Raw genomic sequence first — 22096 nt, 5'->3', positions numbered from 1 at the left:
TGCGCATGAGCAGTGCGGGGCTGGCGAGCAGCTTTCGCCGCGGTTCATCAAGCCCTGTCTATAGGAATGTTACTGAGGTGGAGGCAGGGGACGCTATGGGATGTAGCACTGGGGAGGCGGGAGGAAACTTTACAGGTACATTCCTGGGACCAATGTTCCTTTGAATTTTTCTCATCCAGGCGCAGAATAAATTTTGTTATGAACACCAAGGTGTGTGCAGTTGTGTACCGCTAGTAGAAACACAGGCTGCCGGCTCTCTGCTAATCATCTGGGCAGCATTTGAATCTCTCTTGGGCAGCTGCCCAAGCACTCAGCTTGCACCTGTGGTTCTCAACCGGTGTCCATGGAACACTGGTGGTCCAGGTGACCTTTTCGGTGGTCCACAGGAACACTGTCCAAAGACACACGGCGTGAGCAGGCGCTGCCATTAGACTGTTTTACGCCTTTCTGTCTGCTCTTTTCTATCATGTCTCAAAAAGGAGGTGGTCCACGAAAATATTTTGATTGGCCTGGTGGTCCGTGGACTGAAATGAGTTGAGAACCACTGGCTTACACGGATCACTGCCTGGGACCCCGCCAGCAATGACTCCACGGCAACCATACCAGACACCACCACAGGCAGGAGCACTCTAGCTGGGCTGCGTGTGACCGTTGGGTGATTTTGAGGCTCTTGAAGGTTGGGCTGTAGGAGACCGGGAGGGGATTGGGCACCCTGCTGCTGGGAGGAGGGGGGCGGGACTGCCACGTAAGGGCGGGGCTCCGATCCCGGAAACAGCGCGGTGAATCACACCTGTGCAGCATGGCGCTGCATACTGGAGGATGGTGAAATTGTGAGCTGCAGGCAGACCTGCTCCCCAGCAGAAGTTTCAAAAACCGGATAAAAAAAAAGTCCACCAGGCTGGATGTGGCCCCCAGGGTGCAGTTTGCCCACCCCTGTCCTTGAAGACCAGCAAGGCCCCGCGCCAGTGGCCGCTCCATCCCAGCAGGTGACATGGCCTCGCGGGGGAGTTCTGCAAGCAGAGCTAGCACAGGGGGAAAAGATCTGCCCACTGCAGGTCTAGGTGGGTTGGGCCCTTCTTCCCAGGAAGCGGTGGCTGAGAAAAGGAGCCACAGGGTGCTGTGCCTTTCCCGGGGCGAGAGCAGACAAAGCCACTCTGCTGCTTCCTAAGCAGGCAGAGAAATGGCAGGAGAGGGAGTGGGGGTGCAGCCCAGCCAGCTCTGGCTATAAGAGGGAAGGGGGGGAACATGCACATATGAACCATGAGTCAGGCTGAGAAACAGAGCCCTGGGGCAGGAAGGCACTTCTCCGCCAGGCGACTGGAGGAAGCAGAAGAGGCTCAAGTAATTTGCTATTAAGTGCAGAAAAATCAAGCGCGAGGAAGCCAGCCCGTACTTACCATCCTGCGGCATGGGCAGCGGCGAGGGGAAGTAGTTCCCGGGCTTGTCTGCAAAGAAACAAACACAGGGAAGATCAGCGACTCCTCCAGCCCTGGCACAATCCTCCCCCGCCCCACTGCACAGAGCACGGCCCGGCCTGCGCTTGGAGGAGGGTAGTAAACACTCCTCCAGGGCCTGTCGCCCAAGGTTCTCAAAACTTAACCCTCCCCCCTCCGGGATGGAGGCCCAGAGGGGCGAAGTGACTGCCTCAGCTGACAGAGCAGGCTGGCTGTAATCGGGAGGAGAACCCTTTGCCGTGGCAACGGTGGACCCCAGACCTTTTCATGAGGGCTCATTCGGCTTCGGACCGGCTGATTCGGAGAGTTCCCTGCAGAGCCAACCCTCTGCCTGGCAGTGCCGGGGGCATGGCGGCTGGGGGCATGTCAAACCTGGCTCCAGCAAAGCCTTCCCTGTCCTGGTAGGTGAGTTCTGGTTGCCCGGAGCAATTCTGGGTCACTTTGTCCAGGCCACGCTGAATTACCTCTCTCACCCCAGAGCCTCCCACACCTCCAATTCATCAAGGCATTCCAGTTGATCCGGGACACTATGCTGAGTGCAACAGCCTCTCGTGCAAGGGGAGGCGTGGCAGGGGTGGGGGATAACAATAGGACAAATGGACAGCCTGGGCCACAGGGAAATGCAAGATGCAGGCCCCGGGACTGAAAGGAGCTCGGGCCCGGAGGATGGGACAGAATCCATCACAAACCCGCCTCTGAAAATACCTCAGAGCCTGATGGATGGACGGAGGCGGCTGCTCCCTTTACCCCCTCAGACTCCACAGAAAGCCCCTTCGCCTCCAACTCCCAAATGAGGGTGGAGCGCCCTAGTTACCCCCAACTTGAGGAAGTGACTTGCCCAAGGTCAAAAAGCAAGACTAAGGCAGAGGCAGAAATGGACCCAGGTCTCCTGAGGGCCAGTCCACTGTGGGAGCCACTAGCCCATTCTTCCAGAAACACTGTCTGGCCCCTGCTCCGTACAACGCTGCATTTTAGCTGCTGTTCACAGTGCTCTCCAGGCAGTCAGGTGGGAGGACGCAGCCTTTCCAGATGCCTGTGATTTGATTTCCTAGCCAGCCACCCTCCCCATCTCCTACGCTGGAGGCCCAGAGGGGTTTCCTGGCAAAGGGTATGGCAGAGCAACGTTTCCTCCGAAGGTTTCTGGGGAAAGCTGAGGCCTGATGGATTTCTCCTCCCTCTGCTATGTAACCAAGCCTGAGAGATACCGGCAGGGGGTTAGACACCTGTGCTGGGAGATGCTCTGCATGCACATGGCAGAATGATGGAGCGGCCTGTAGGTACCACTAATCCAGACTCTGGTGCCAGTCGTTACCTCAGCAGCTTGCTCCCCACAGCCAGTAGGAGCAGCTTCCAGGGGAGGCCTATGCCTCCTTGCTCTCCCACCAACTCCTGCTGACCACTCGAGGCACAGGAGGGGAGAGAGGGTGGGCCCTGGGGCCGCTGGCCAGCGGGCAGTGAGATGCACAGCCCACCCCAATGACATGCCAAGAACAGCAGGGGGTGATGGGGAGCCGGGGATTATGGCTACGTCAAGACTACATCCCTCTGTCGGCAGAGGGATGTAAATGAAGCACTTCGAAAGTGCAAATGAAGTGGAGATTTAAATATCCCGTGCTTCATTTGCATAATCACGTAATGGCGCTCTTTCAAAAAAGCGCTATTTCGAAATTGAAACCACTGTCTAGATGCAGTTCTTTCAAAAACGGGGCACTTCAAAAGAACCGTGTCTAGACTGCGGTTTCAATTTCGAAATAGCGCTTTTTCGAAAGAGCGCCATTACGTGATCATGCAAATGAAGCACGGGCAGGAGCGGCCCTAGACGAGCTGCCGGCAACTGGCACCCTAGGTGAAACGTGTGATCAGCGCGCGATCCGTGTCCCCGCCTCCAAAGCCCTCAACGGCCGTTTATCTTGGTGCCCTAGGCGACCGCCTAGTTTGCCTGTATTGAAAGGATATTTAAATCCCAGCTTCATTTGCGCTTTCGAAGTGCTTCATTTACATCCCTCTGCCGACAGAGGGATGTAGTCTAGACACGCCCTAAGTGTCTTGCCCAAGGCCAGCCAGGGGCAGAGGACGTCGTGTGGTGTAGAGCTCACAGAAGCTCTTGGCTCCCAGCCCTGTGCTCAGGCCACACCTCCCTTCACACGCAGAACCGCAATCACTGTAGCGAGAGTTTCTCTGACACTGGTCTGTTGGGACGAGGCGGGAGGAAACGCAGCCCCGCCCCTGCAAGGGGGCAGCACAGGCCACGCCACACTCCGGTTCTCACCTCCAGCAGCTCACATGGGCTCAGGCAGCTGCTCGGGGAACCGAGCGAGCGAGGGGCCGGCACTGAAAAGGCAGGAGGATCCCAGCCCTCAATCACCCCCACCCCCACTCCAGCCCTGGGCAGAGAACGGGCCTGGGGGGTGGGGTAGGGGATCAAAGAGCAACAGGACAGAGCCAGTGACAGACCAGGCAAGGAAGGGATGGAGAGGGAGGGGCAGGCACTGGCTCAGCTTGGGGACACTGACTAGCACGTAGGAAGAGAGGGCAGCTCCCAGGCGAGGAAGGGGAATCCCAGCCCGTGGCACACAGTGGCTCTTGGGATCTGGGTTCAGCCTGGGAGGGAGCCCAAACCAGGCTGTCTGGATTTAAAGCCCCTCCCTCCCCTCTCCCTTCCTCCTCCCGCCATAGGTCATTGGGTGGCCGGGGACACCTACAGTTGTTGAGGAAGAGCAGCACAGCAAACCCCAGGGTCGAGGTGGCCAGGAGGATGAGGCAGATGTTGCAGGGGATCATGAAATAGCGCACCACCAGGGAGACCTTGTGCTGGTATATCCGGTCCCGCTCCAAGGAGCCGGGCGCGATGGGGTACTGGCAGGCCGTCATGCTGCTGCCAGCAAGGGCCCCGTCGGACAGGGGCACATCCAGAGCAGAGGCTGCAGCAGGGGGGCAGGATACCCCTCGTCCTCTTCTGCAGCTGCAGGGAGCTACGTCTTCCCAGGGATTCCCATCCTCCGGCCGGCGCGGGCTCGGCTCACAGGCAGCAGGAAGAGTTTCCAGCCGCGCACTCCATCTCTACGGCCTCCGCGGCGCCACAGGTGTTAGGACCCAGGGCCTGACCAAGAGCCCAAGAGGCCAGTCAGGAAAAATTCAGGATAGACTCTCCTCGTCTCAGCTTCCCAGATCCTCTTGGAGCCAGAGAGTGCAGGGGAGGACCTGAGGCGCCACATGAACAAAGCCAACCGCTCCCCCAGCGAGCGCCCAGCCTCTGAGCCCCAACCCAGCAGGGGCTGGCACGGGGGGGGAGGAGTGAAGGGAAGAAGTTCCAACGGGCAGTGACGCCTCACTGGGCCCCCTGGCCAGCAGCAGGAGCTCCGGTTCCAGAGAGGAGGAGAACTGGTCACAGACACGCCAGCAGCACACCTCCGGAAAGGAGAAAGGGGCCTTTTTCAGGGGAGGCGTGGCTGCTCCCCAGGCACGTGGCTGCCCGACGAGTGCCCAAGTTCAGACGCCAGGTGGGTCTCGCGTCTGGGATGCAGAGCTTCTTTGGTCCAGGTGTCGGACTGTTAATCCCCCCACGCTTCCGTCTCAGCCCCCCGGCTGAGGCCCGACGGCCACGCACAAGTGGTTCAGCTACCAGTTTGCCCACAACCCAGCCCAGGGCTGCTCTCCTGCCACGCTTCCCTCTTCAAAGGGCTGGCAAAGTCCATGCCCGCTCAGCTCCGGCATCCTAGAGAGCCGCTGGCAAGCCGCTCTCCTCTTCCGTCTCTGCGGTGGCCAGCTCCTCTGCACCCCTCCACCGCTCCTCTGATCTGGGACTTCGGCCACAGGCAGGTGCTTCGTGTCTCCTACCCGCACCACCTGCTCTCACAGCCTGCGTGCAGCGACCCAGCACCACCACCGCGCCAGCTGGGATGGGCCAGCTCCCCTCCTCACACCGCTCGGACATGCCAGTCCTGCCCGGAGAGATCCTGATTCCTCGCTGAGCCAGGCATCAAAGGACGCACCCACGGACAAGAAGCAAGCCGCCGGCAGCCACAACCTGGAGGGGTGGGTGGGAAGCTGCGGGGCTTCGAGACCTAATTCCAGAGCCTGGGGCTCGCTCTCGCTCTCAGCTGAAGGTTTGTGCCGCCCCAAACAAAAAGCATCTGTGCTGTTACCTCGTGCTGCACACCCCCAACTTCTCTCCGCTGTCCGCGCCGAGCCGGGGTGGTGGGTGAGGAGGGCCAGTGACCCCAGCAGGGGGAGGCTGGGAGCGGGTTATTGTTCCGTGCCCCTCTCCGTCCGAGGCGTTGCATTGATCGCACACACCCCCATTCCCGTTCCTCAGAGCAAGCTTGCGGGGGGCAGCGGGACTTCCCTGGGAGAGCTCGTCTTTCCACCAAGCAGGAGCAGAGGAAGGAAAGCAGCCCCGGGCACTTGGCTGCAGGACCAGCCAGCTCGCCAGCCCCAGCCGCCAGCCAGCGAGGAGAGAGGCGACTCGAACAAAGGCGAGGAGGCTTGGGGGAATTCTCTGCCCTGGCTCCTCGGGGGAGTTCTTCGCAGGCGAGAGCACAAAGGGAAACAGGGAGGAGGCACTTTGCACCTCGGCTAGGCGGCGGCTGGGAGCCACAGCCACCTGTGCGCAGCTCCACGCTCCTCCGAGACGGGGGCTGAGACGGGATCCACCAACTGACCCGGAGCTGCTGGGATATTCCGCTCACTTCTGTCCCTCCTCCGGAGAGCATGAAAAAACCCTCCCCCGTCAGCTTTCCATTCAAGCACTAAAGAGGTTGAGAGGGGCGGAGACTGCACTGTCAAAACTCATTATGCTTCCCCCCCCCGCAGCCTGCTCCTGCCCTCTTTGCCCCCCTCCCGCTGGAGGGGCAGGGGGAATGGGAAACCTCCCCCGCCGTGTGGGGAGGGGCGAGGCCCCGCTCTTCCCGCTCACCCCTCCCCACCCCCACCCCTTGTGGCCTGAGACCCCGGAGGAGGGAAGCTTTGGAGACTCAAGAGCATTTGCCGACCAGACTGTCGCGCCCCGCGAGGGTTCACACGGTATAAAAAGCACCGGCCCCTTTGGGCCCCAGCGAGGGAGATTTATGCCACAGGACAATGCTACCCGCCCGGGCCTGAGCGCCCAGCCAGACGAGCGCTGAGGAATTCAGAGCCCAGTGAAAGCCAATGAGAGGCTCCTGCGGCTGCCAGCACTCTTGGCAACAGGCCCACAACACGCTGGGGTTTGTAAAGAAAGAGGCTCAAGTCAAGTGGGTGAGCGGCTCCCCCAGCAGGGGGCGCACAGGTTCCATGGGTCGAGAGGGGACCCGAGCGCCAGGGGGGCCCTGGCAGGGAATTTCTACCTGGCATGGTGGATTGGGAGGGGGCACTAGGGGAGAGAGGGACACCGGACCGGCCAGGGGGCATCCCGAGCTAATGAGCCACCGGGGCGCCTCCCTGTAGCCACCGCCCCGTGGCAGGATGCTGACAGGAAGGTGGCCTGGACTGGGTGTCAGCCCCAAGGCAAATCCTGCTGCATTAGGCACAGGGAAATTGCCCGGGGATGAGCCAGGCTTTGGGCCACAGTGGAGTCGGGACCAAGGGCAAGGTGCCCTCGGCGAAGGGCCAGAGCTGGGAGCAGAAGGGGAAAAAAGGGAGTTCCCAGGAGCAAGATGGTCCTAGCATTGGCCAAGTCCCTCTGAAGGTGTCAGAAAAACGATGCAAGTCAGTTGCAGTGGGTGCAAGCCGACATCCACCGAAGCCAACGAACTGACTCCAGTTGACTGGACCCTTCGCTGGCCACGCGGTGCCGGTCACGTCCAGCGCCGGAAAGCCGCAGCGCCACCTCGCGGGTATTAGGCGCCCTGTCCAAGGAGGCTGCCGCTGCCATTGGTACCACATAGCCAGAGCGCTGGGACCTGCCACTGTTACTTCCAGCCCACAAAGCTTCTCGCCAAGCTGAAAGCTCCTGGGGGCTCGGAGGGGTGCGGGGCATTGCCCCCCCAGCAGGGAAGGCTCCCCTGGCTCAGGTGCCAGGCACTGCCCTGGTGCTCCGCCGGTGCGGCGGGAAGCGTTCCACACTTCAGGCTCCACGCAGGGAGCGAGACAGAGCTACCCCCCACCAGGCCGGCAATTGCCGTCTGCCAGTCCCAGATCCCATGCTGATTGCGCTGAGCAGGGGCTCGGGGCGGGGGGTGCTTCTTGCAGATACAAAGCGGGGGGAGGGGGTAGGAGGAAGAGCGGCTGTTGTCAGACATGGAGGCCTCTGGCAAAGCCGGCTTCTGAAATATGTTCCGGCTTCTCCGGCTTGATGCGCTTTACATCAGGCAGCTGTCGCAGCCAAGGAAACCAAAGAGCTTCTCTGCAGCTGCCAGCCCGTGCCATGGCCCCACCAGGCCCGACGAAGGAGCATCGCTGCTGCCCCAGCTGAGACTCCCACGACTCCACACCAGATCTCCAGCCAGAAAGCCGGGCTATTTTCAGTGGCACAGCCTTGGCAGAGCCCAGGAAGGAGAGGGCACCGAAGCCCCACGCTTCCTCTGCGGAGATGCCTGGCTAGTTACTCCACCAGAACACTTTTTGCAGAAAAGCACTTTTTGCAGAAAAGCGTCCGTGCCAATCTAGACGCGCTTTTCTGCATAAAAGCCCCGATCACCATTTTCGCGATCGGGGCTTTTTTGCGGAAAACAAATCTCAGCTGTCTACACTGGCCCTTTTGCGCAAAAGGGACTTTTGCCTGAACGGGAGCAGAATAGTATTTCCACAAGAAGCACCGATTTCTTATAGTAGGAAGTCAGTGCTTTTGTGGAAATTCAAGCGGCCAGTGTAGACAGCTGGCAAGTTTTTCCGGAAAAGCAGCTGATTTTCCGGAAAAACTGGCCAGTCTAGACACAGCCAAAATGAGTCCGAGGCAGGCTTCCCTAACAGAGACATGCTAGCTCTGTTTAAAGACCTCAGAGGAATAACTTAGAATGGCTCTGGTGAGGGGCTATTTTGAAATAGCAGAAGTGGAGCGTCTACACATGCCGTATTTCGAAATTGCTATTTTGGAATAGGCATTATTCTTCATAGAATGAGCTTTACAGAAGTCGGAATAAGCCGGCCGTTATTTTGAAATAACGGAATTGCCGTGTAGACGTGCGCCTCATCATTTCGGAATAATGGCCGTTGTTCCGAAATAACTTTGCTGTGTAGACACAGCCTTAGGGTCTTGCCGCAGATAGAGTCAGGGAAAGCCTGCCAGGCCTTTCCAATCTCCGAACAGCGGTCTGCAGTGGAGGGACACGGTTGGGAGCTTAGCACAACGCATGGAGAACTGGCTCCATCCGGCTGGGTGTGGGCTGAAAACAACCATCCCTTCCTTGCGACACACACATACTCCTAATGTCACACAGGGTGGCCCTTCTAGAGCAGCTGCAGGAAGGATCTGAGACAGCCACCGCCAGGCCTGTTTGCAGGGACCATTGCACGCCCCTGGGAGAAGACGCTGGGGGATTACGGGGACTCGGAACCACTGTCCCGTCACTGTCACCTCCTGACATGCTGCCCCGCCCCCCCACCTGCACAGCCAGCCGAGAGCGAGCGATCCCACCCACGGCTCCTGCTCTGCTGCCAGCCAGGATGGGGGTCCCGGAAGGAGCTGCAGGGCAGCTTGGCAGAGGTAGGCCAGCCAGCACCACTAGGAGCCAGCTGCCTGCAGGGGATTTGCCCACCAGAGGCCCCGGTGCGGCTGGGGGCTATTTAGAAGGGAGGAAGCAAGAGGTCAAGAGGACACACGAGGGGCCTGCTAGGGGACACTCGCCTCTCCCCCACAATACAAAGGCCCTGACAGATGCCAAGGTTCCCAGGTCAGTGGAGGGTCAGCCAGGCACCCACATGGGACCGCTGCAGACTAAGAGGGGCGGGGAGAGGGGTGGGCGGCTCTGCCCCAGCCCTCAGGACATGTGCAACAGGCCCGGCGAGAGGCAGGGAGGGAAGAGCCGAAGGGGTATTTCAGCCACCGAACACCCACAATTTCAGGGGGCAGAACCTAAGGAGAAGAGGCCAGGATGAAAGGTCCTAAAAGGGTAACCCAAGGGGGAGCAACATTCCCTGCCCCCTTGCCATTCTTACACTGCATCATCCCAGGCTAATCTTACAAAGCTGCCGATCACTGTGATATCCAGCCACCTCCCCATCCCCAGTCCCACAGCACCCATCCCCATGGTACCCAGCCACCTGTCTCACATGCCCCCTCTCATCTCCAAGCCCCACAGCGCCCATCGCTGTGGTATCCAGACACCTACATTACATCCTCCTAACCCCCACAGTGCCCATCCCCATGGTATCCAGCATCTGTCACTCATGTCCTGTGCCAAGTGACCTTCCCTGCCTGGGCTTCCCCCCCCTCCCCCCTGCCCCTCCTACCAGCTCACAGAATCCCACTGCCTCTCGCTCCCACCCACTGCTGCATCTGCCCTGGGGGAACTCAACCCCCCCCCCCCGCCCAAAGTGAGGTGACGGCAGGTCCAGTCTAATGCCCTCAGGCACAGCTGCCACCGGTTCATTATGCAGAAAACAGCAGCTTTGGCTCCCCACCCAGCTTTCTAGACCTGAGTGTTTAATGCATTAAGGCCTCTGTGTGGTCACCGGCCATTTTAAAGTGCAGCGCCGCTAATGGCTTTATTTCTAAGCACTCCCAGCCAGGACTGAACAGCTGCTGCCAATGGGTCAGAAGGGGGGGGGGGCTGCTGGAACAGCCACGTGTGTTTTAGGGGGGCTTTATCTCCCTGCTCCTGTAACCCAGGGCTGTGCCAGGACCCCTGAATCTCCCCTAGTTCTGCGATGGCCACCGCTGTATCCTAGGGCCTAGGCGAGATGTCCACAGCCAGCCACCAAGCTCTTCAGCCCACACCAGCCTGTGGGGTGGGGAAGTGTTGACGGCCTGCTTCTGGCTCCCAGCTCTCGGGCCGGCTCTCTGATACCAGCAGCCCCAAGGCAGGGTGATGGCAGGAAGCGACGGACAACTCGACACTGATATTCTCACTGGCCTGGTCAAGGAATCATGGGGGCTGTCTGGAGCCCTGTGTGCGGTCGGGCAGGGAGAGCCCCCATTCCCAGGGGGAGCCCCCAGCCTGCATGGGGAGAGGCAGAACAGTGGTTTTAAGGCAGGGGTGAGGAACCTTTTTGGGGGTGGGGGCCACTGACTCACAAAATAAAATCAGTCGTGGGCCGCACAAAAATGAGAAGCAAACTAACCCCCCCCCCAAAAAACCCCAAACCTTCACTGACATGGCCCCCAACTGAGAAGCCCCCACATTCCCCTCACACACCAGAGCCTAGAGGGGCTCAGGCTAGTAGATTCTGTGAGACCCCCTAGGCCAAAAATGAGGGGTTCCATGTGTCAGAGGGGGCTGCTGGGAACCAGGCTGGGGGTGAGGGGTTTGGGCAATAGGGACTGAAGGAGTGGGCTGGGGGTGCGGGATCTGGGGGATGCTGGTGTGGGGTCCCCAATTCTGGGGGTGGGGAGCCCCGAGCCTCGGGGGCCGAATCCAGGCAAGCCCTCCCCACCCCGGTTTTAAGGCCACCACTGGCCAGAGTGAAGTGGCTTTCACAGCAGCAGATGGACGCACCCGCATGGGCTCCTCTGCCGGGCTGGACTCGGGGAGGAGAGGGAGCCTCACAGGGCGGCAATGGCTGTGGTACAAGACAAGATCAATGGCCTGGGCTGGTGTCAATCTCCCCTCCGGTCCTGCAGAAAGTGGCGGCGCCAGAGCCCAACGCCGCTGGCCCCCGCCCGCTGCCTGGCCGTGCGCTCTCCAATCCGGTTTGGCAGCTGCTTACCGAGTATTTGACAGCGCCCCCGTGGCTGCGGCACCACATGCAGCATCCTCTGGGGAATCTGCTTAAAGAATTAATGGCACCCCCCAATTCGTACACTCCCCCCCTTCTACAGGCTAATTACCAGCATTAGGAAGAAAAGGGGGGAGGGTGTGGAGACTGTGGGGAGGGTTAATTATTTCATTTAACACTTGGCAGGACCCAGCTTGCTTCCCACTGAGCAGCACCTGGAAGCAAAGAGAGTGGAAAACCTAGGACTGGGGTAGGGAGGAGTGAGTGTGGGCTGGGGAGGGGGGGCCGAGCCCTGGAAAGTCAAGCTGGTGTGCATGCTGGGAGCAGCACGGGAGTGCTAATGAAGGCGTCTCCTAATTAACAGCCATGCCAGGGGGGCTCAGCAAGAGGCTGCTCCTGAGACCAGGGGAGTTTCCTGCTTGATGACTTCTCTGCTCATATGGTCACACTGAAGCCATGGGGCGGAGGGGAGGGGGTCTCGTCCCCTCGCAGGTCTTAGGCAGGAACACAAGGAGAGCTCAGCTTGTTTGCTGCCTGCCGGGTCGATCCAGGGCACGAGCAAGAAGGTGGCACCTTTGCTGGGCCAGCGGCACCGCTCAAGCACTGGCGGTTCCTGTGGAGGGGAGATACTAGTATCACAGCCAGAGCAGCTGCTTCCCCTCGCCCATTCTGATGGGAGACCGGGGGAGGCCCGGGGCTCTACGAGCCACAGAACTTGGCCCACGCAAGCTGCAGCGCCACGGGGCTGCATCAGACTCTCCTTCCGCACCTTTTGAGAGCTCCAGGGAGTCTAAATTACAAAGTGGCCCCTTAAACCCCGAGCCCCAGGTATGAGGGTGTGTGTGTGTGTGTGTGTGTGGACCCTCAATCCCAAAGTCCTTCTGCTGGAGACGCCTGCCCACTAGAAACCAGACTGAGACCCACCAAGCTCGGGTCACACAGGCGACCAAACTTTCCCATCACCCCCTCTGGCTCGTGGAGTTATTCAGACTCCATGAGCCCTGTGTGTCCTGGTGACCTTAAAGCCAAAGATGTGGCTGAAAAGCCTGCAACACAAGCGGGGCAACCTACCTGGCTGGCTCCACTCAGCATATTGGACTGCAGTGCCAGCCGCCAGCACCGAGAGGAGAGAGGCATTCTACCACCTGCCACTCCAAACTCAAGATGGGTCAGAACCAGAGCAGGTGTGATGTCCTCAAAACTAGGGATGTTAAAATGCAAGTAAGGGGATAACCATGGAGCCGCTGACAATCTCAGCAGTTACATGCACCTACAGCATGAAGTGGCAGTTGGCTCCCCAGAAGCCGGTGTGCTCTGGAAGCCAGCTTTTAAGCCATCTCCCCCCGTGCACCGGCTCCCATCTGCCGGCCCTGCTTCTGGGGAGCTGGCTGCCACTGCTGCACTGCTACCTCTAATACAGAGGCAGCAGCTGGCTCCCCTCCCCGGGAGCCAGATTTTAAGCTGCCACCCCACGCTGCTGCCTCTGATTGTATGCAACTCTGAACTGGTTGACTTGTTTAAACAGTTATGCCTTTACATCCCTACTCAAAACTATGGACTAATTCTGACCCAGAGGCAGATGCTGCAGAGGAAGCCAGCACCCATCAGCCCTGATTGCATGGCCCCCCTGGTTTTCAAGGAGTATGGGAGGTCAGACCTGCGCACCCCTTGGTGACCACGCTAAGATAGAGTCGTGGCACAGGGTATATAAAACATCAACGAGTTCACAGACATAGGTCCAGGGCTTCCACCCCAGAGGTGGTCCAGCCAGCCCCCGCACAGGAGGGGCCTGGAAAAAAAACTTCCGCAGCCACAAGTTTCAGCCCCCCAGTGCAAGTTCCCCTTCTGCTGCATCACGTCCTTTCCAGGGCCGGGAAGCCGCCAGCCACAGAGCACGTATGTGTTGCCGACGCACAGGGAGAAAGTCCCCTTCTTGCCGACAGATGTTGCCGCACGCAAACAGCGCGGAGCTGACATCTGTTCCGCCGCAGATGCAGCAGAGAATTGGATTTTACGATTTTTTTTCAATGATTTAATTGGCAATTACTTAAATGTGGGGTTTACACAGGGAAACTGACACCCAGAAATAAGCGCGTCAGGCTGCAGCCTGAGAACAGTCCCAGAGAGGAAACGCCAAGCAAGTGGCACATGGCTCTGCCAATGGATTGCAGCCCTGTGCGGTGGCACCTCCCACTGGGTCAGCCCCGGGGAACCTGTCCACGCAGCAAGCCGTTACAGTGGGGAAGTGTCTCCGAGACAGGGGTCAATAGTCTTGCTGGGCCCCTGGCCAAATTGGAGGGGGCACTGTGTGCCCAAAACGGGCAGGATCTCAGGCAGAAGAGGTGGGGCTGGGGGCAGCCAGCCCTCAATGCTACCAGGAGCGCACTGCGATGCTCCCCCCACCCGCCAACCCTCAGAGCCACCCACAGCACGTCGCATGAGGTTCCAACGGTGTTTAAAGGGCCCAGGACTCCAGCCGCTGTCACTCCTGCAGTAGCGGTGGCAGCCAGAAGCCCCTTTTGAATCACCAGGCCCAGGGGCAACTGCCCTCTTTCTCCAGCCGCACCCCCCACCCCATGTCAGTGGGCCTGCCCCTGGAGCTAGCTGGTCTCCTTTCTCTCCTGGCCAAAGCTGGAGTTCAGCTAGACAGACAAAGTAGCTTCGCACAAAGCTCACGCTGAGGCCAACGTTGTGTCTGTATGGGCACAAACACAGGCCTGTGCTTTGGTTCGCTTTTGCAGACTAAGGGATCTTACCTTGTAGGACCCTCGCGGCCAGGATATTGCCCTAGGAGTTCAGTTTTTCAAAAGCCTCTGCACAGCTACCGACTCCTAAGCCTAAGATAGAGATCCAGACTATTGCTTAGGTGGCCTTTCTATAGACGTCTTGGAACCATCCTTTGCCATTTCTCTCTTCTATAGGAAACGGACTTGATACCAGCACTTGGAATAAAGAATTAGCTCAGGAAAGGAGAAACAATAAAAGGACAAGGGGATAGTCAATGAATTTGACAGGTAGCAAAGTCATAGCTGCTACAAGGAAAGCTAAACCTCACATACAGCAGAGTTAGCCTGTGGGACTCACTGCCACAAGGTATAATGGAGACCAACAGCTAGCAGCATTCAGAGAAAGCCTGGGACTTTACATGAGAATAGGCTGAGTTTTAAAATGTTTTATAGCCGCAGCTTTGAAAGGGTTACAAACAAACACTGTTCCCTGTAAGCTCAGTGCTTGGGTGGCCACCCAGGAGAGAGTCCAGTGCCACCCAGTTGATTAGCAGAGTGCCAACAGCCAGCTGCATGTGTTTCTACTGGTGGTGCACATCCACACATGCCTTGGTGCACATCATAAAATTTATTCTGCACATGAATGGAAAAATTAGAGGGAACACTGGTTACAAACCCTCCCTCCCCCCCTTATTTTTTTTAGCAAAAAACTACCTCTAACTATGGTGGTGAGGAAGAAATAGAATCTGGCCCCCAAAAATACCAGATCTGCCTTTCTGGCCAGAGTTTTTTCTTCTGAAGCATCTAGACAGAGGCTGTTGGACTGCAGAGATTCTTGATCTAACCCAATCCAGTGTTTCTATGGGAGAAGTCAAACCTATAAAAAGATCACATTATTTTCTATGTTCAAGGGGGTCAGGGGAGGGGGAGATTCCTACACAACTTCAGTCCTTTGCAAGGGGCTCCCACTGGATTTATCCCTATACAATACTCACCATTGTCAACCCCAAGCATTTAAAAAAAAAAAAGTCCGGCTCCGCCCTGCTTGCAAGCCATGAGACCGTAAAAGCTAATTATGGATGGGATCTCTCTATTTACTGATTCTGGGTCTGGGCCTTGTAAGAGCCACGTAGTCACGCTTTTCTCTGCTATCACATGAGCTAGGAACTCACAGTCCTTTTCCCTGAGAGCTGAGAGTCCCGTGCGACTCCACACGTTGGAGCTTTGAAGACAGTAGGACAACACAGTAGGACCACAAGGGCTATCCAGCTTCCCTGCATGGCCTATCCCCCCTCCAACACACACACCGTAGCCGTTCTAGATTAGGAATTTGTGGCATCCTCTACAGCAGTCCAAGAAAAAAAGAAAAATCCCTTTTTCCTCACCCCAGCGTGCTGCCCAGCATGAAAATGTAACATGCGGAATGCTCCACAGCTCACAAACAGCCATTCAGCTTCAGAGCTTCACCTTCTCCTGTGATGTAACAGCACCATCTGCTGATCTCTCAGGCTATGGCTACACTGCCCTTTTTTTTTGGCAAAAGATTTCGGGGAATCTTTCGATTCTTTTTGCGGAAGAGGTTTTGCCAATTCAAAGACCCACGTAGATGGGGCCATTTGTCAGAAAAAAACGCCTTTCACAAGATCCCTTATTCCTCAAAAATCGAAGTTTACAGGATCTTGCGAAAGGGTTTCCGACAAATGGCCCCGTCTGCACAGGGCTTTTTAGCGGCAAAACCCCTTCTGCAAAAAGAATCGGAAGATATGCAAATGAGAGCGCGATTTGCATATCCTCTTCTGCAAAAAAAGGGGGGGGGGAGGCAGTGTAGCCATAGCCTCAGACACATGCTCCAGGCTTCTGGCTAGAAGGCTACGGGGACTGGTGTTGGGACAGAGATGTGACCACTTCCATGGCCATTGTGGGGGGTAGAGCTCCAACCCACCAGCTCCCAGAGCACCTGCTCTCCTGCCCCTGGAGCTAAAGTGGCCTCTCTCTTAGCTGAGAGTGAATCTTCCAAGGATTTAGCCTGTTTCCGTTCACAGAGCCATCCAGCTTTGCCATCAGGGACTGACTCCAACAAATTTCCTCCTCCAGCTGGTCTGTGAGCAGTTCTGCTAACTAGCCACAGTCCATGCAGGCTGCCTGGATTTCTGGATGTTCCCCAAACAGGTGACTGTAGTGGCAGGTCTTTACCTAAGTACCCTTCCCAGCATGGTGCAGGACAGCAGCTGCTCAGACTCTACTTCCCTCAGTTGTCCGCCCGCCCTGCTGCACTAAGGGAGCATCTACACTTGAATTGCTGCAGCAGCACTGATACAACACTGCAGGTGTGCTTCAGTGTAGATTGGGGGGGGGTCAACAGCATCCACAGGCTCCCCAGCAAGGTGTGGGGAGGGTGGCTCCGTGCACCTGGAAGAGGCGAGGCCTCAGGGGGAAGGGGCAGGGTGGCGGCAGCCAGCCGTCCGCTCCAGTGGCGATATAAAGGGCCTGGGGCTCCAATCGCTGCCACAGTAGCAGCAACGGCCGCTGGGAACCCCAGGCCCCTTTGATGTGACAGGGCCTGGGGTAACTGCCCCCCCCCATGCCTTCCCGTCAGTGGGTCTGGCGTAGACACTCTCCCCTTCACTGCAGTGGAAGGGCGATGGGCAGCAGGATGGAACAGAGCAGGCTGCTAGCTCACTCCAGTTTCTGCAGCCAGGGTGAGGGAGCAACCCCTGCTGCTGCCCTGTCTCCAGGCTCACGGTCACGCCACTCGGGGGAGAGGTGGAGTGGGAGCAGGGCGGCGGAGGGGTGGGTGGGCCTGCGATGTGGAAGGCTGCCCCATTCCCTAGGCAATGGAGGGGGCTTGCCCTAGGCCCCAGGCCCCCCATAGTTCATCAGCCTTGCTGCTGCCTGCCAGAACATCGCAAACGGCTGGAGTGGGATGTAGGGTTGCCAGATGGTTTCAACCAAAATACCGGACGCACTTGCCATGACATCACAATCTCCACGACATCTGATTTAGAAAATACCGGACATTTCTATTTTCTCCATTCGTTTCCCGAACAGAAAGCTCAAATACTGGACTGTCTGGTTCAAAACCGGACCCTGGCAACCCTCGTGGGAGGCCACCCGCTGTGAGGGAGGGATGGGAAATGAAGAAGGGGTCCCTGAGCCTTCAGAGGCAGGCAGGACAAACACATCAGGCCACGTACACTGGATGGAGAGCAAGGGAGGGGGCGGTCGGGAAACGCCCCTTTCCAAAATGATGCTGTAGTGCCCACAGCGCAGCCAACTCTTCCCAACCAGCCCAGAGGCCCAGGGGCTGAGCCCACCTCAAACTAGGTGCAGTGCAGGTGAGGAGAAAGAGGAGAGCAGGAAATTCCCACCAGCCAAGGCAGAGACGCCCAAACCTGGCAGCATCCCAAGAGCAGGAGTCCCTGCCAGCCTTGTCCAGCGCGGCGAGGAGAGGGCAGGGTGTGCACCCACTCAGGGGCAGGCTTGCAGGTTGTTAGCTGGAGCCTGGCAAGGAGAAGGCCCGGCCTGAGAGGGGAAAATGTCTGCCAGGCTGGCTCTTAGTAACACTCCCCTGCAGCTGAAGACTAGTGTGCGCTGTGCCCCCCAGGGTCGCACGCTTCACGAGGCAGGACTTCCATGAAGCCGTCACTGCTCCCACAGAGCCCTACCCTTCATTCAGACTGTCATGGCAGGCTGGCTGCGTTCAAAGGCCTGTCCTCCTCCCCTCACCCCAGAGCTCTGGTACCCCACCCCCGCCCCTCACTCTCTCCTTCCGCTCTCTCTGGAAATCAGGCAGCAGGGGACAACCCAGCAAACACAAACTTGGAGTCCCTGTCTCTGCTACTGACAGTACGTCATTTGGGTAAGTCCCTTCACCTCCGTTCCTCAGTTTCCCCAGCTGTCCAGCAAGGATTATCTTGCCACCAGAAGGCTTCATCTATCAATTTACACAGCAGCTTCTGCAGTTAGAGGATCACAAAGACTTTCCAGAGGGATCCCTGCAGAAGCAGCTCTTCCTACGCCCCCAAGAGCGTCACACACCCCAGCCAGGAGCTCTGGGGAAGGGAAGGAGAGGAGGGCTGGGCCCATGATGCACTGAAGGGCCCAGACCTGCGGGAGCAGGCAAAGGGGCAGCTTGCAAAGCACCCCACACTAAGGAGCGTACATGGCATCAAGGAGGGGAACAGCGCCCCAGCTAAGCACCTGGCACGCTGCGGGGCTTCTCACACGCTCAGGATTAAGGCTGTACCAGCCGCTAGTTGCCCACACAGGAATTCAGCCCCGGGCTCCCAGCCAAGAGGAGCGCGGTGCAGCCTTTCAAACGGAGCCGCTCCTGGCTGCTGGTTTTCGAGCCTTGTTGTTAACGGCTTCCCATAACCGGGACTCACCACAAGAGCCGGTGTGGGGCCGCCTCGTGGCAGTGCTCCGAGCCAGGAGTTACCCCGCTCACGGCCTTCAGGGAGGGAGAAAAGGGACACACGAGATTCTTTCATCCAGAAATAACCCCTCCTAACCAGCTGCAGCCTCTCTGCTTGGCACAAGGATGCCAGCAACTTTTCAGACATCTGTGGGGGGGGGGCTCTGGCACCCTCATCCAAGCTGCTTTGGGGCTGGTGGGCAGGTACGGCCAAGGGGTGACCCCGGTGCTCTGACACCAGGCAGGAAAGACTCTAATGGCCTCCCCTTCCTGTGGCTAATGCAGTGGCATAGTGAGTTTAGGGGTAGGGGCCAAGAGTGGAAAGCTGGTAGCATTGAGTCCCAAAATAAGAGACATCACCTGCCTAGCAGTGGGAATGCTGGAGAGGACCTGGCCAGCTTCCAGGGGACAGAAGTTGGGGTTTACGTTTGCCTGGGTGCGCACAACTTCAATGGGCACACGCGTGTGCGTGCACACAGAACGGTCAGGCACAGATTCGCTAGCATGTCCATGGCATGGTCCGTTTCCCGTGAGACCTCCCACCCCCTTCCCTGCTGCAGCAACGTTGCCTGGGTCCATGGAAGCGAGGGAGCAGTGGGAGAGCTGCAGAGAGGAAGATGGAAATAAACAGGCTGCCGCGCAGAGGGTGGGGCTGCTCAGCTAGGAACACGCCCCTGGCATATTTGTTATTTGTTTGGTCTCCCTGGCGGCAGGGCTTTCCGTTTCTAGGGACCCCGTTTGCCCTCTCCGCCAGCAGGGCTGCCTGCTCTGGCCTCTCCTGAGCTGCATTACCAGCTGGGCACAGCCCCCCAGGGGGCAGAGAGGAAATTCCCTAATTTTCCTGTCCTCCCCCACTTTCCACTGTCATCAAAAAGTCAAATAACTTTGGAGTCGCTCAGTCCTGGATTTCCGAGCTGGGGGCATGGCTGCTTGAGGGATGATGGCCAGAAGCGAGATGGAAGCAGCTCTCGGGATGACCAGAGTGCAAAAAACTCAGCAGGGATGGAGAAAGTGTGGAGCAGGGCATGGTGGAGGGCTTGAAATCGAGGCTTGAGCCCCTCAAGCAGACACTGGCCAAAGAATTAATCAAGGCCTCCCTGCATGCACACACAGCCGCTGCGCAAATAGTTCTGCTCAAGAGATCAGTTCGTTCCTCCCTTTCCCGGACCCTCCTTCCCTGGAACACAGTCAGAGGCCAGGCCTCAGCCAGGCCACCTCTGAACAGGGCCAGGATCCCGCTAGGAATACGGGAAAAGCACAGACGTGGTGCACCCGGAATTAGCTGCTCCGCTAGCACAAAACGCACTGGGCAAGTGGAGAAAAGTGCTGCCTTTTGTCTGGTGGAGGAAGGCTCTGTCCAGCGTGATCACCTACCCGGATCACGCAAAGAGGCCCATGCATGATTCATGGAGCCCCAGCCAAGAACAGGCGAGCTAGTACCGGAACCCAGCCCCCTTTGCTCATCCCACAGCAGCACAATGAAAGCAGGAGGTAACCCTGCTATTGTGCTGCCAGCTGGGGGGTGCACTCTGTTGCCAGGGGCGTGAGTAAATAAAATATTAACCCCATTGTTTGGGGCACGGATCAGAATATCCCCTCCTCCCTCCGCCCCAGGTGTAATGGGATCGCACGCCACAGCGAGGGGCGGGAGCGAGCTGCCAGAGGGGGCTCGGAGTGAGTGAGTGCTGCCTGGGAGCTGTCAGGAGCACTTAGTGCTGCTGCTCACAGCACCCCCCATGAGATATGGCGGAGATGTTCCAATTTTCAAAATGAAAAATTCATGCTGAACCACGCTGTGCGAGCCTGCAATGAAGAAGGGCCATAACAAGCTGCAGCCAGCAGGGGGCATCCTTGCGCTTGGTTCTGTGCTTATCCTAAGTGCACTGCCCGGGAGCAGCTTCTTTTAGAGAACAGCTTTAAGACACTGCCCATCTCCCAGCACCTGCCCACTAGGCCAGACTGCCCAGGTCCCCATGGTGACACACGCAGACCAGCAAGGTAATTCAGATCAGGCTTTCTCCCCGCTCGTGGGGTACTCCAAGCCAGGCTCTTGGCTCTGTTGTCCCCTTGCTACCTTATTGTGATTTACTGTCCGCTGATTATTTGCAAACTGCCCCTTTGCCCACTTCAATGGGGGCAGGGCTCTTCATGGTGTCATGGGCCCAGCCCCTCTCCTTCTCCTGTCCCAGATTCCCTGGGTCGCGTTCTGCTCTTTGAGGAAGAGCTGCTTCTGTAGGGATCCCTCTGGGGAGTTTTGGGGATTCTCTGGTGGAAACTGCTGGGTAAATTGAAGGATGAAACCTTCATGCACCCCCTCAGGGCAAGTCAAGATTATCCTCATTGTACAAATGGGGAAACTGAGGCACAGAGGTGCAGGGAGGAGGAAATTTAATGTTAATGAATGCAAAGTAATGAACATTGGACAAATAATCCCAACTACACATACCAAATGGTGGGAGCTAAATTAGCTGGGACACATCCAGAAAGATCTTGGCGTCATTGTGGATAGTTCTCTGAGAACATCCCCTCAGTGTGCAGAGGCAGTCAAAAGAGCAAACAATGTTGGAAATCATTAAGAAAGGAATAGATAAAACAGAAAATGTCATATGGCCTCTATATAAATCCATGGTATGCCTGCATCTTGAATACTGCATGCAGATGTGGTTGCCTCATCTCAAAAAAGATATCTTAGCAGTGGAAAAGGTTCAGAAAAGGGCAAAAAAATGATTAGGGATATGGAATGGCTTTCCATTTGAAGAGCGATTAATAAGACTGTCTGTTTTCCAAGCTAAAAAGTCCCAGCTAAGGCAGGAGATGATCAAGGTCTATAAAATCATGACTGGCATGCAGATAGTATATAAGGAAGTGCCATCTACTCCTTCCCATAACACAAGAGCTAGAGGTCACCAAATGAAATTAATAGGCAGCAGGTTTAAAACAAACCAAAGGCAGTTTTTCTTCACATGGTGCACAGCCAACCTGTGGAACTCCTTGCCAGAGGATATTGTGAGGGTCAAGACAAGAGCTAGATAAGCTCATGGAGGATAGGTCCGTCAACGACTATTAGCCAGGATGGGTGGGAATGGTGTCCCTAGCCTCTGTTTGTCAGAAGCTGGGAATGGGTGAGGGGCAGGATCACTTGGTAATTCCCTGTTCTGTTCATTCCCTCTGGGGCACCTGGCATGGGACATTGTCAGAAAACAGGCTGTTGGGCGAAATGGTTTGGACGGACCCAGTATGGCTGTTCTACGTTCATTAGGCGCAAGCAGTGGCTAAGGGCTCAGCTTCGCCAGGCAGCGTTTCGGCCGCCAGCTATTACAAGGGAGCATGACATGACACAAGTCGAGTGTGGACTAGAGCCGCACCCATGAAGGCCAGGCGAGAGTCAGCCCGAGAGCAAGCGCTGATTCCATGGGTGCCGGGTGCCAAGGAGAAGGAAGGTGGCTGAATGGCTGGAGCACGTCAATATGGGGGAAGGAGGAGTGCAATGTACTGCCCCATCCCCCGTGTGGAGCCAATAATCACTGAGGTGCAATTAGAAAAGACACCCACCCTCAGGCCACGGTGACCAGGGGCCTTGGCCATGTGAAGACCCCAGAGGAGGAGTGTAGCCATGGGTGCCCCCCCCCCTTTATAATCCAGGCCCACCCGACACAGCTTTGCTCCAGCCTCAGCGCTCTTGCCAGGGAGTGGGGTGGGGGCGTAGGGGC

General features: G+C 57.5%; 1 protein-coding gene across 3 annotated transcripts in view; it reads right to left on the bottom strand.

Annotated features, from left to right (window-relative positions):
* The window catches only part of AGRN (agrin), a 265314-nt gene that overhangs the window by 129809 nt on the left and 113409 nt on the right, over positions 1-22096 (bottom strand). For 2 of the 3 annotated variants that reach the window (XM_075906396.1, XM_075906397.1), the window contains one exon: positions 1398-1445. In XM_075906396.1, coding sequence (XP_075762511.1) covers positions 1398-1445 — 48 coding nt within the window. Of the gene's footprint in view, positions 1-1397; positions 1446-4156; positions 5439-22096 lie in introns of those variants that run through there. The other variant, XM_075906398.1, reaches the window with a different exon arrangement.

The sequence above is a fragment of the Pelodiscus sinensis genome, chromosome 23 (assembly GCF_049634645.1).
Source record: "Pelodiscus sinensis isolate JC-2024 chromosome 23, ASM4963464v1, whole genome shotgun sequence".
NCBI classification, from domain to species: domain Eukaryota; kingdom Metazoa; phylum Chordata; order Testudines; family Trionychidae; genus Pelodiscus; species Pelodiscus sinensis.
The sequence above is the reverse complement of the archived record's forward strand: the minus strand, read 5'-3'. Positions and strand labels throughout refer to the sequence as shown.